The 14,591-nt window shown below is 37.7% G+C and overlaps 1 protein-coding gene across 5 annotated transcripts in view; it reads right to left on the bottom strand.

Annotated features, from left to right (window-relative positions):
• The window catches only part of SCMH1 (Scm polycomb group protein homolog 1), a 176,458-nt gene that overhangs the window by 129,098 nt on the left and 32,769 nt on the right, over positions 1-14,591 (bottom strand). For 3 of the 5 annotated variants that reach the window (XM_035018865.1, XM_035018866.1, XM_035018863.1), the window contains one exon: positions 10,188-10,268. In XM_035018865.1, coding sequence (XP_034874756.1) covers positions 10,188-10,212 — 25 coding nt within the window. In that variant the 5' untranslated portion in view covers positions 10,213-10,268. Of the gene's footprint in view, positions 1-1,981; positions 2,112-10,187; positions 10,864-14,591 lie in introns of those variants that run through there. The other 2 variants (XM_035018869.1, XM_035018867.1) reach the window with 1 other exon arrangement.

Below are 14,591 nucleotides of genomic sequence, written 5' to 3'. Positions count from 1 at the left end.
TTTAAACCTTTCCTATTTCCAGATTGAAATTATATTCATTCAATCTTTAAACAAAATTTTTTTAACTATACATAGGTTCCAGCCCTGTGCCAGGTAATGGGGGATTCAAAAAATAACAAGGTACTCTCCCTTCAGTCTAGAAGAGGGAGAAAGATACCTAAGTAAGTGTGGTAAAGTATTATAGGTCCTACATCAAAAGTATACATGGGCTCAGAAGGTAGAGGAGAGGGGAGGAGCCAGTTCTATTTGGGGAGAGGGTAGGAGGAGAAATCAAGACCATGGAAAAGGAACTGTGTCTTGGGGATGGAGTAATAAGAAAAGTGTATCACAGAGAGGGAATAATGTAAAGAAAGAAATGGTGCTATGAAGCATTCTGTTAGACTTGCTCTGCCCAGTATGGTATACCCACTAACATATGCAGCACCTGCAATGTGCCTAGTATGACTAAGGAAGTAAATATTTAATTTTGTTTTAATTTTTTGTTAATTTAAATTCATAACTGACATTCCATATGGTTATGGGGAAAACCTTTTATTAGTTTAATAGGTAGAGTTTAGTGATTCATCAGTTAACACCCAGTGTTCATTACATCATGTGCCGTCCTTAATGCCCATCACCCAGCTACCCCATCCCCCTATCTTGTTTGGAATAAAACTGGGTATGAGAATCTACTTTTTCAATTGAAAATTGTTGAAATCTAAATGCAGATCAAGTATTTCTGACAAAACTTGGTGTCCAAATTGAGATGTGCCATAACTGTAAAACATACACCAGATTCTGAGGACTGAGTACGGAAAAAAGGAATGTAGAACAGCTCATTATGTATTTTTATATTGGTTATGTGTCAAAATAGTATTTTAGATACACTAAGTTAAAGAAAATAATTATTAAAATTAATTCCTCTGTTTCTTCTTTACCTTTTTTAATGTGGCTACTAGAACTTTAAAATCACATATGCGACTTGCATTCTGTTTCTGCTGGACAGTGCCATGCTGGGCAACTGTAGTTCAGTGTGCAGGAGGCATGTTAGGGGGTATGCTCAGAGAAGTAAAATGTGGCCAACGTCAGTGGCTGTATTTTTTACTATAATAGAGGAAATAGATCTACAATGAGCAAAAAGAAGCCAATGGGCAGAGAAGTAGAGGTGAGGGACAGAGGAGAGAATACACTAACGGCCTATGGGGCCTTGGCTCTGAAGGCTCATTACACTCTCGCTTTGCACATGGCTTAGCTGTTCAACCTCCCTAGTAATTAAAGGAATCCTAACTATTTAGATGTAGAGATAGAAGAAAAGGCTTTAGAGAAACTCTCATGATTTTAGTGTCAAGTGGAAGAGCAAGCTTACTTAATCTCAGATAAGACAAATCATCCCACTTCAGAAAATCCCAAGCAAAGGATAAAAAAAAGGGATAAGACATAATAAACCAGAAACCTATGCTTAAAATAGAGATTTTACATTTAAAGATTCTTGACAAGGTTCTTAGTTTCTACAAAGCTAAAATTTTCTTTAGCATCTGAACTCTGAAACTTATGAGATGTTTTATTAAGTCCAACTAACACTGTTAAAACTATCGCTATAAAAATGGCAAGACTACATACCTTCCTGAAATGGCTATAAGTTTTAGCGACATTTAAATAATATTTAAATGCTAGACAAAGTGTCTAACATGGTGCCTAACGTAGAGAACAAATTCCTTAAATAATTCATTAAATTCATTAAAATAATACTAATATTTCTTTCTTAACAATAATCTCAAGTGTGGCTGAACTGTTACAGAAATATCTTTAGGAACTTAAAAAGTAAAACTTCCAATTCCTTCCACGACCTGAAAAATTGATGACAAAAATGACAAAAAAGACATCATGGCTAAAAGAAATGGATAATGAATGATATAATTAGTAATGAGGAATTCCTTAGAGTCAGTCCTTGCTAAATCTCTTAATCCTTCTTACCTCCAAAATAGGGTAAAAAGATACTTACCACTAGGCTGCATAGTCAATGGACTTAAAACTGGTCAAGGAATTAAGATGTTTGGGATTTATCCCTGGATCCACCAATACCTTACTCTGACCTCTGACAAGTCAGTTTCTCTGTATGTTAATTTCTCCATCTGTAAAATGGGGGTGGGAGGAAGGAGGACACTTATTACCCCTTAAAGTACCGAGACTTAAGTCTTAACAAACTGGCTATATTATTTAAAAAGTAGGACATTTAGATAAATCTTTTTTGCTTATTAGAATATCTCAGGGTTGGGTAGTACCTTATAACAAGCACCACAGGTTTAATTTAACTAAGGCCCAATATTCACAGAAATCAAGAATACAGGTATTTGCTACATTTGGTCCCAGGCAAATACTGCATATATATATAATTTCCAACTAACCAGGTTAAACCAAAAACTCAAAAGATACTAAAAATCCATTAACACGGTGTTAAGGACTGAATGTGCTCCCCCACAATTCCTATGTTAAAATCCTAACCCCAATGAGACTGTATTTGGAGATAGGACTTTCAAGGAAATAACTAAGGTTAAATGAGGTCATAAGGGTGGGGCCCTAATTTATCCTTATAAGATGGGAAAGAGACATCAGAGGTCTCTCCCTCTCCCTCTCTCTCCACAAACACAGAGAAAAAGGCCAGGTGAGGACGTGGCCAAAAAAGTGCTTGTCTATAAGCTGAGAAGAGGCCTGACCAGAAACAAACCCTGCTAGCATCTTGACCTTGGACTTCCAGACTAGAAACATGAGAAAATTAATTTGTTGGTTAAGCCACCCAGCCAGTCACATTTTTTTATGAAAGTCTGAGCAGACTGGGGCGCCTGGGTGGCTCAGTCGTTGAGCGTCTGCCTTCGGCTCAGGTCATGATCCTGGGGTCCTGGGATGGAGCCCCACATCGGGCTCCCGCTCAGCAGGGAGCCTGCTTCTCCTTCTCCCACTCCCCCTGTTTGTGTTGCCTCTGTTGCGGTCTCTGTCTGTCAAATAAATAAATTAAAAAAAAAAAAAATCTTAAAAAAAAAAGAAGTCTGAGCAGACTAACACACATGGTCATAGGAAAAATGAGGCTGTAATTCTTTTAGAGCACCTGCCTCATGCAACACTATTCAGTTTCCAAGTTGCCCTAAAGAATCTTCACTCTTTCTTTTACCATAGTCTGACTGGTAGTAAAATAAAGCAAAACAAAATAAAAACAAAACAAATAGCATATTGGAAGTTAAAATTATATCCTGTTTTCAGTGTCAACTGTGTTTTCCCTTAAAGAGTTTAGGCAACTAATTTAGGCACCGAGCCTCAGTTTTCTTGTCAGTAAAATAGGGATGATAATCCCAATGCTACTTGCATTACTAGGTTGTTGGGAAGAACAAATGAAAAAAATGCCTTTAAAAGCACATAATATAGTTAAAAGGGATTATTAAGGAAAAACTTGCTGTTTGCTACCTTTCTCAGAGGGAAAAGTAAGATCCTGCAATCACACAATGTACTTACAAAGAGGACACAGGACATTAGCGCCTCCTATTACTAGTTAGCCCCTAAGGATTCAAATGCTTAGTTTTTGAGTAACGACTCTAAGAAGTACCTGCCAGAATTACTTCTACTTTGCCTCTTCTCCCACTGGCTTCCTCTTACTGCGGACTGGAACCTTTAGAAAATTCTCATAATGCAATCTTCTTGGGGGAAGTAGAAGTGCCTGTATTTATTCCAAAAGACTGTAATGACACTAAGAAGCTGGAATAAGAAGAGTAACCTGAAACCTCAAAATGCATGTTTGGAACCCTGAAACATTAAGAGAGAAATCTGTGGAACATCCTAGCAAATACAGCCTCTTTGATTTCTGAGAAAAGAGCACAAGAGCACAGACCAGTGCTGTCCTGTAGAACTTTCTTTGATGTCAGAGATGTTCTGTATCATCTAATGGGCAGCCATTAGCCACGTGTGGCTCTCCAGCACTTCAAATGTGTGACTGAAGAGTTCCATTTTTGTTTGTATTCAATTTTTATTAAATTTAAATACACACATGTGGCCGGCGGTGACTGTATTGGATAGTGCAAGATCTAGAGGATGTAAAGATTCTGGTATTTCTGGAAACCCTTGAGAGAAAAATCACATGTAGCAGAAAAATTTACAAGGCTATGGAAGCATCCTTTCAACACGTGGCAAAACAATCATAATAGGCCATCATCCCCTGAAGCAAGGAAAAGTAGAAGAAATTCCTCATATATTAAGAAAACAATTTAGTTATAAAGTATCATTTATATCTTAAAAATAATAATTATTATTAACATTATATAGCTATTATTAAGTGTTTACTATGTACCAGATATTGTGCTAATTATTTCAATAAAACCATCTTGTTAAATCTTCACCAGTGTGATACCAGTTAGTATGCTATCATTATCCCTTTTTACCTAATGAGGAAATAATACCCAGAGAGGTTGAATAACTTTCTAAAAGGTTATAGTCACTAGAAAAGCCAGTATCTGAACCCAAACTATGCTCTTAACTACACTGCCTCTCTCCAAAAAAAAAAAAAAAAAAAAAAGACAAAAAGATAAGAAAGAAACCTTATAAATGCTTCTAACATAAAATAGCCCAACTTATATATTCTACCCACTTTACTACAGTAAAAATTGAAGCACTGATGCTTATTAGCTTGATCTGGACACTGAATTAATATTAAGCACAGTCTGGGATTTAATGAGGCAAAACTAGATTAAATGGAGGATGTCCAAAGGTACCATGTTTTAAATATTCATAGAGCTTGGAAAACACAAAAGAAGTAAGCAGGCTTACATGCACATATCAATGAGAGAGGGAGAGAGAGGGTGGGGAGGAAGGGAAGAAGCGACAGAGGAGAAGGGATGTTTTTCTCAGAAACAGAAACTGGAAAACAGAAAAAAGACACATCAAATGTACTTCTGAAAACCCATTAAGACAGAACTCTTTAAACGCTAGATAGCAGTTGTGATTTTAATAAACCATAATCCTATGCCGATAAGCATAGAGCTCAAAAAGGAAAAGCTGGGAGAACACCTACCCCACTGTGGCCATGGAGGACAAGCTACAGAGGAGGCGGGAGACAGACAAGGGACTAGTTTGGGATGTACCACTGATTAGCCACTCTCTCTTATTAGCAACTATTCCTAGTGCCTTTTAGCTGATTCTCTGCCTCCAGTTCTCCTTCATTTACTTTTACTCTGTTCAGAGAGAAGTGTGATGAGATGGTAATATTCCTCTGGGATGATCTGCCAGAAGAGGGGGAAGGGGAAGCAAGCTAGGCAATCCCTTCCTCGTGGAGAGCAATAAATTCCTGTCTTGTGCATGCAGCAGATGTGAACAAAGAAGATGGAACAGATCTCTCCTTGGCAATCATCCCTGCCCCCACTCCCTCTGTAGCAATTATACATCTCTGCACGTGCACACAGAGAGAAGAACCCCAGAGAACATCAGTATTTCCTTTAACAAGCAAAGCAGTTAGCAATGAATGGCTAATGAAAATGCAGAGAGGCCATAACTCCCTTTGTCTTGCAGGCAGTCCTAGCAGACTTCAACTATGTATAAGTGTACCCTTCCCAGAGGCTTACAGAAGTGTGATCCAGAGCATAAGAGAAGCTAATGCTTTCTACAAATTTTCTGGCTCATATTTCCTGAACAGGGAAGAAGTTTCGTGGACCAGTGGTGCCACATCATACTTCTTGGCAGACATATATGGATCTGATGTCATGAACTAAGTAACGCACAACCACCACCATCATCATTCCTGTCAGTATCCAGAAAAAAGGAGATAACAGTATTGGATGACCTATTCTGCCAGTCAGAACACTGTGGAGGTGGAGTTTTATGTTCAAATCTAGACCCTATACTCTGAATGAGATATAGGCACACAATCCTATTCAAAGGAAAGCAACAAAAAGAGCCTGCTCTATGAAACTGTGGAGGTTTAACCAAGAGAAGAGAAGACTCGGGAAACAGGAGAGCTGTTTGCAAATACCTGGCATGTTCTCATGTAGAGGAGAGATGAGATTCGCTCTGCTTGTTCAATAGTACCCCAAGGGACAGAACTAGGACTAGTGGGTGGAAGCTATAGGTAGACAGGCTTCAGCTCATTACTAGGAAGAACTTTCTGGCAGTCAGAGGTATCCAACCATCAGATAAACTCTGGGAAGAAAAGGTATGCATCTGCCATCATGGAGGGTATGGAAGCAAAGGTAAGGTAACTTCTTGGTTTAAGTATTAAATCATGAAAAGGAAGAGGGAGGTTGGACTAAGTAACCTTAAAAGGCCTTTCCAAATTTGAGATCCTACAATTTTATGGGGGTATGGACCTCCTGCTTTCATCATTTCAACACTGTACAACTTTAGGTTTGCAGCATGGACAATATCTATTTCTACAGTACCAACTTTTCCTCTGAAGAAGGCTCACAGAAGCGTGATGTGGGGGCAGAAGAAGTAACAGCATCATCATTATCTTCTTCTTTCCCTTTTGCTTCTGCATCTACTGTGTACTGACACCATGGCAGGCACTTTACATACCTTCTCTCTCTTTGAGAGTCAAGTTCCAGCTAGGCTACCATGAGAATGAGCCAGGAACACATCATCTTTGGTTTTTACTTTCCTCATTTGTAAAATAAAGGGGCTGAACTTCATTCATGATCTGTAAGATCCCTTTTAAGTTCTATCATATTCTGAGTCTATAGGCAGCAGCATCAAGGTACCAGCCCAATTATTTCCTCCGTATCTGTTACAACTTAAAACGAGGTGGTAACCTGAAATATCTTCTTTCTTTGAAATAATGAACAATGTGTGCTGCATTTATTTTACACAATACAAAATTTAGTGTAAATGGAATTTTTAATAAAAATTGAAGTCTATTTTCAGCACACCAAGATGCTTAGTTTAACTTTTAAAGAAACCTTTATTAAAATAAGCTAAATGTTTTACTACAAAGTAACTTGTTCTATAAATTTGGATTTTATACACTGGATTTTCTCTTATACTATTTTGTTGTCCACTCAAGTTATCCATGCCGTCACACTGGCGTCTTTTCCTTTGTGCTTGGTAATCGGTCAGATGGTATAACACAGAACTACAGGTTTGGAAGGAACAGTAAAAGCCATTTAGTTCAATGCCTCCTCCTTCCCTGACTCCAATTCCACCAACCCCAGCCAGTGTCTGAAACTTCTTTCTAGCACCCCTACCGAGTGTCTTCTTATACCTCCACTGATGAAGATCCCGCATCTCCCCAGGAAGTTCCTTCCATTCTTGGCTGTGGATCTTGGCCTGAGGAAAATGACTCTCAGTATTTTTTCTATCTCAATAACCATGAGGGAATCCCAGCATACTTCCATTAGTAACAGTAGTTTCATCTACAACTGAACTTTTAAAAGAGGTCTCTCAAGACAGCAAGATAGTAATGGGAGGGAAACTTTCCCTTTTCGTTCGGTATACTTCTGTTGTCAAATTTTTCACAGTGCGTATACATAATTTTAACACATACATACATTAAAAAGAAAGTGGTCCAAGGGGGTAAATGTTTATCACAGCAGTGGTAGGGAGTTAGACAGGAACAAGGCCCCTTAGGGAAACAAAACAGAAAGGGAGAGAATGGCATGTGTTTGATGTGACACCTCCACTAACTCTAATATATGGGGGGGCGGGTGTTGAACATCGTCTACCTCCTTGAAAGTCACTGCTCATCTCTATCTCAATTGAGTATGCCTGCTTTTTAGGCATTTTGGGGCAGCTTTCATGTGTGCAGGGAAAGTGAACTGCTTTCTGGTCTTATCAAAGTGAAACTCAATGACTAACTATATAATATGTCTCACTGTCTAATGTATCTGCTTCTTGTTCCCTCCCATTCACCTAGTCCATAGTATACTATTCTGATTGGACACTCTGCCTTCCAACATTACACCTCTATGGTCTGTTTATTTTCTCTTTACCGTAATGGGTTAGCACTGTTCCTAACTATTGAGACTAATTAACTGAGTCCAAGCTCAAGGGTATTTTTACCAAATTTCCCTAGATTTCCCTCCTTTATTATGAAGATCCTGCAGCAATACTGCCAGGGTTCGGATCTGGTTCTATCACTTACTAGTTGTATAACCTTGGCCAAGTAATTTAACCCCCTGTGCCTTGGTTTTCTCATCTTCAAAATAAAGACAATAACAGCAATTAGCTCATTTAGGTGCTAGGAGAATTAAATAGGATACACAGAAAGCACTTAGGCCAGTACCTGGCCATTGTAGGCAATCACTGTTTGTGTACACTGTTGCTTCCTTCTTCTCGGTCGTTATCAACCTCATGCCCTGCTATTAATTAGGAAACTGTTTTACTACAGACCCAAAGCGTTTACTTGGTAATTTCTTTCTATTGAATTTCTATGTTCTTTCTTTATCAATCCAAAGCATTCTTGACACGTCAGCATAGCTCTCTCTGACAAATCCGATTAAAGTGAAACTTTCTCACTTAGCATACCTACTACTCCAGCCTGTTTTCATTACATTATGATACACACTCATGCTTCACCAATTCACCTTCCTTTTCTTTCATACCTCTATTCAAAACCCATCTCCTGAAGCAGGGTTTGGAAAACTTCTGTAAAGAGCCAGAGAGTAAATAATTTCAGTTTTATGGGACATGTAGTTTCTCAACTCCACCACCGCAGCATGAAAGCAGCCACAGGTAACACATTAACAACACACATGACTATGCTCCAAAAACCCCTTATTTATAAAACAGGCGGCCAAAGGGTTGACTTATGAGCCACGGTTTGTTAATCCCTGACCTAGAGGACTTCTTCCCTAAATCATTCTGCTTGGCTATGATCATCCCTCTGTTCTACATCAAGCATGTACCGCATTTATTTACAAGCTTCTAAGTATTTGCATGTGGTCAGTCTCCCACTAAGACTGGTGTACATAACCTTTAAGGAGAGCTAGTCTTTAATTCTTTAAACAAAATGTATCTGAGCCTAGGAGTAATGAGGGCCATTAAGGACACAAAGACAAAGTCCTAGCCTATGCTCACAAAGAACTCACAGATTAGCAGGACAGACAGCAATTCAAATACACAGTCATAGCATAATGTGATTTTTGCTCTCATAGAGATTTGCTATACAAAGTGCTCTGGGAAAACAGAAAGGAATGATTAACTTTGCTTGGGGAAGTGAGGAAAGCTTCACAGAGATGAAGTTGAGCTAGGATTGTCAGAAGAAAGATGAATAGGCATTTTAGGCAAAGGGAATATAGTACAAAGGTACTAAGGCATGAAAATGGACAGTGTGTTTGGACAACAGCCAACAGTTCATTATAGATAGAAAAGGGTACGGTAAGCTACAGAAATAAAGGGAGATGAGAATAGAAAAGCAGGTAGGCAGCAAACGAAGAGCCTCATGCACCATACTAAGACAAAGGTATATTACATACTGAGGCATCTGGTGTCATCTCAAAGAGTGTTAGACACTCAATATCAAGATCTGACTTATTAATGATATTTTACATCCATAAAGGGATTTTAACTTCTTTCACAGACTTGTACATACATTATTTCCAATGTTCATACAGCTGCCATATTTAATACTTACATGCCTTCTAAATTCTGATACTGATCATCAACTTGTGATGCAGTGAGAAGAAAAAGATTTAAAGGCAAAGAATCTAGAACTAAATCGTACAGCACATAACATGATTTTTTTTTTTTAAGATTTTATTTATTTATTTGAGAGAGAGAGAGAATGAGAGAGAGCACATGAGACGGGGGAGGGTCAGAGGGAGAAGCAGACTCCCCGCCGAGCCGGGAGCCCGATGCGGGACTCGATTCCAGGGCTCCAGGATCATGACCTGAGCCGAAGGCAGTCGCTTAACCAACTGAGCCACCCGGGCGCCCTAATAACATGATTTTGAGTAAGTCTCTTAACCCCTCATTGTTTCCATAAAACAGGAATAGCAACTATACCTACTTCACAAGATTACTGTAAAGACTATGTAAAACAATTATGTGAAGAGTACTTTGCAAACTATAAAGAGCTGTATAAACGACATGCAGGATTTTTTAAAATTGCAGGATTAAGTTGGCAGAAAAGGGTGAGAGTCTTTTATTCGCTCTAATCGCTTTTTGTGACACATACATTCATATACAACCTAATAGAGGAAAACTCTCTATTTCTAATGCATATAAATACGGGTTCTGACCTTTTCGAGGATCCGATTTTTGCATGGTACCATCAGCTATATCACACAGGAAAGCATTCCTCCTTAGCAAGGTGGAGAAATCTGGAAGCAAAAGACAGAAAAAAATTAGAAATGTGAACTACTGTAGATCAAAGAAGACACACAGTGAAATTAGGTTTTTATCAGAGGAAACCAACAGACTGGACATCCAGATAGGGCTTCCCAAAAGCAAATTAGATAGGTTTTCAATTTCCAGGATCCTTCCCTAAGCTTTGTGGGTTCAGAACACCGATTCTGTTAAAAATAGAATATATTCTTGAGGGCAGTTCTACAGATCGTTAAACAATGATGGGTAAATAAGAATGTTAACTTATCAATTTACTGTGAGAAATATAACAGCCACATGAAGTAAAATTCTATATGCCGAAAGAAATTTAAAAAAACATAAATGGAAAAGACATTCTGTATTCATGAATTATAAGACTAACATTGTTAAGGTGACAGTACTAACCAAAGTGATTTATAGACTCAATGCAATCCCTCTCAAAATCCCAATGATGTCTTTTGGAGAAATATAACAAGTCATCCTAAAATTCATGCGGAATTTCAAAGGACTCCAAATAGCTTCGACAATCTTGAAAATGAAGAATAAAGTTGGAAGAGTCACACTTCCTGATTTCAAAACTTACTACAAAGCTTGAGTGTGGTACTGGCATAAGGACAGACACACAGATCAATGGAATAGAACTGAGGGCCCAGAAACGAACCCTAATATATACGGTCAAATGATTTTCGAGAAAGGTGCCGAGACCATTCATGGGAAAAGGATATTCTTTTCAACAAGTGATGTTGGGAAAACTGGATACCCATATGCAAAATAATGAAGTTGAACTTTTACCTTATACTGTATTCAAAAATTAACTCAAAATGCGTCAAAGACCTAAACACAAGAGCTAAGATTATAAAACTCTTACAAGAAAACACAGGGGAAAATCTTCATGACATTGGATTTGACAATGATTCTTGCATATAACATCTAAACCACAGGCCATGAAAGAAAAACAGTAAATGAGATTTCATCAAAATGAAAAACATTTGTCCATCAGAGGACACTATCTGAGTGTAAAAGACAACCTGTACAGAATAGGAGAATATACTGGCAAATTATATATCCAATAAGGGATTAATATCTAGAATATATAAAGAACTCCTGCAATTCAACAACAAAAAACCCTCAAACAACCTAATTAAAAAACGGGCAAGGGACTTGAATAGACATTTCTCTGTTTATATATACAGATAGCCAGTAAGCACATGAAAAGATACTCAGCATCATTAATCAATAACAGAAATGCAAATCAACATCAGAATGAGATACCACTTCACACCCATTCAAATGGCTATCATAAAAAAAGAAAAGAAAACAAAAATAACAAGTGTTGCCAGAGTGTGGAGAAATTAGAATCCTTTCGAATAGCTAGTAGGAATGAAAAGTGATGCAGCTGCTGTGGAAAATCTCAAAAAGATAAACATGAAATTACCATATGATCCAGCATTCTACTCCTGGGTATATATCCAAAAGAACTGAAAGCAGGGACTAAAACAGATACTTGTACACTAATGTTCATAGCAACATCATTCCCAATAGCCAAAGGAAAGGAACAATCCAAATGCCCATCAGTAAATGAATGGATAAATAAATGTCCTTTATACACACAATGGAATCTTTATTCCATAAAAAGGAATACAATTCTGATACTTGCTACAACAGAAACACATCTTGAAAACATTATTCTAAATGAAATAAGCCAAACACAAAAGGACAAATATTGTTATGACTCCACTCATACGTGGTAACTAGAATAAGCCAATTCACAGAGATGGAAAGTAGAAGTACTAGGGGCAGGGCAGAGGAGGGAATGGAGAGTTATGATTTAATAGGTACAGAGTTTCTGCTTGGGATGATGAAAAAGTTCTGGAGATAGTAGTAAAGCCTATGCAACACTGTAAATGTACTTAATGCCTTTAAGTGGTTAAAATGGTAAATTTTATGTTATATATATTTTACCACAAAAAAAAGAAAGGAAAACAAACAGGTAACAGGTGGATCTGCATCACAGTCCCAATCAACCATGTCACAAGAGAAATATAAAAAGCTTCACAGGGATTTAAAAGAAACTAAGTTCTGGAATCACAGCATTCTCTTTCCTGGGTAATCCTAGATGCAACCAGCCATCAATTTTCTTTATGACCTCCCATTCTGCAGGTTTCCAAGCTATCTTACTAAATGTCTAAATGCCACAATTTCTGCATCTTTTTTTTTTTAAAGATTTCATTTATTTGTCAGAGAAAGAGAGCACAAGCAGGGGGAGCAGCAGGCAGAGGGAGAAGCAGGCTCCTCACTGAGTAGGGAGCCCAATGTGGGACTTGATCCCAGGACCCTGGGATCATGACCTGAGCCGAAGGCAGACGCTTAACTGACTGAGCCACCCAGGCATCCCCAATTTCTGCATCTTTAATGTGGAAATAATAGTGTCTACTCCAAAGGGTTTGTGAGGGTTGAATAGCACTATCTATTTTAGTGAATGGATATAAATAAGTATGTGATAGGTAGGGGGTCCTTCTCCACCTCCCCAGCTTTTTGTCACATTACTAATCCCTAATGAAGTCTTGGCTCCATTGGCATTCACACAATCATCACCACAGCTCTCTGTGGATTGAAGGGCCTTGCTAGTATCTCTGTCAGAAAACTTCTCTTAGAAAGTCCAAGTCTTCTCTCCAAGACTAACAACATCCAAAAGAACAAAAGTAAATGTAGACAAATTCATTTTCTTCCTATCTCACAAATCTCTCCTATAGGAATCTACCCTCCCTGAGGGCAGAGACTGTCATAGATTTATTTTATATCCTACACATTACCTATATTAGAAAAAATAACTGTTTTTTTAATTGACTTTTCGACAATTCTAAGTTTTCTGTAACAAGACCTTGCATAAATTTCCAAGTATCTAAGTTCTGTTTCTATACTTGTAGTACAAAGCAATAAGGTAAAAACAATACCTATGGTTCTCTTTCAGTGATGAGAACTGAAGCAAAATATATGAGGTGTTACAGGGTGTGACAGTGACTATTTCAAAGTCTGCTACACTATAATTGTCTTGTACTAAAAGTGCCAGAAATAAGAGAATAAGTCCAACGTCCCACCTTGAAAAAACTCAATAATGAAGTTGATCTGATATCAGCAAAATTTAAAAAATCCATTTAATCTCCACTTAAAAACATCAAATCAAGTAATCACCAGAGAATAACATCAAATCAGAATTCATGTTGCTGATTTACTCCTAAATCACCATGGTAAGACATTCAATTTCACCTTATCTGACTGATCTAAACTCCTTCAGCTACACCAATTGGGATTACCACTGTATATATTTATTAAACATGCCTAGGTGTAAGACTGGAATCAGGAGGCAGAGAACCATAACAGAACAAAGAAACTGAGAGGTTACAAGGAAAAGAGGCTAGGATCATTCTGTTAAATAGACTTTCATATTGTTAACTTACAGAACCATCACAGGAGAAGGGAATCAACTATGTGCTAGTTTCTGTGCTAAGCACTTTAAAAATGACTTTTTAATAAAGTATAACATACATACTGAAAAGTACACAAATCATTAAGTATAAAGCTCAATGAACTTTTACAATGTGTCTCCAAACCAAGAAAGAGATTGTTATTAGCATCCAAAGAAGTACTCCTTTGTGTCCACCCAAGAGTAAACACTGTCTTGACTTCTGTCATTGTAGAATAGTTTTGCTTGTTTTGAACTTTATATAAACAAAATATACCACATGTACTCTTTCATGTCTACTTCCTTCCACTCAGCATTTTGTTTGTGAGGTTCATCCATGTTGTCCCTAGCAGGCATTTTTACCTTTATTACTTGATTTAAAGAACCCAACAATTCTGGTATTTTCCATTTAGTTGGGGGAAAAAAAAAAGCTGAGATTCTGAAGTTAACTGAGTGAGATTAATTAAGGCATCCAAGGTCACATAGCTACTAAATGGAAAGGCTAAAATTAAAGACTGTCTAATTTGAAAGTCCATGCTCTTTCTGGATCCATTATGCTTGCTTACTGTATTTAAAAACAACAAAAAATTAATACCTTTCCTGGTTTACTTATCATACGCCATATATATGTATAGAGGCTTGGCAAACAGTCAAGCACTATGCATATATAAGTATTGTTATCAGGAGGAAGGAGTTACCTAGTGCAACCTTTTATGACTGTGACCCAGAGACTTAACTCCAGGCATTTATATACAATGATTTTCATTCCTGAAAACCCTGCACTTTGTAAAAATTATGCACTAAAAACGGTCTTATGGGAAAAATGGAGTTAGGAATAGACTAAAAAGCCCATGGA

Source organism: Mirounga leonina, unplaced genomic scaffold (genome assembly GCF_011800145.1).
Source record: "Mirounga leonina isolate KUSES-001 unplaced genomic scaffold, KU_Mleo_1.0 Mir_173, whole genome shotgun sequence".
In the NCBI taxonomy this organism is placed as follows: domain Eukaryota; kingdom Metazoa; phylum Chordata; class Mammalia; order Carnivora; family Phocidae; genus Mirounga; species Mirounga leonina.
The sequence above is the reverse complement of the archived record's forward strand: the minus strand, read 5'-3'. Positions and strand labels throughout refer to the sequence as shown.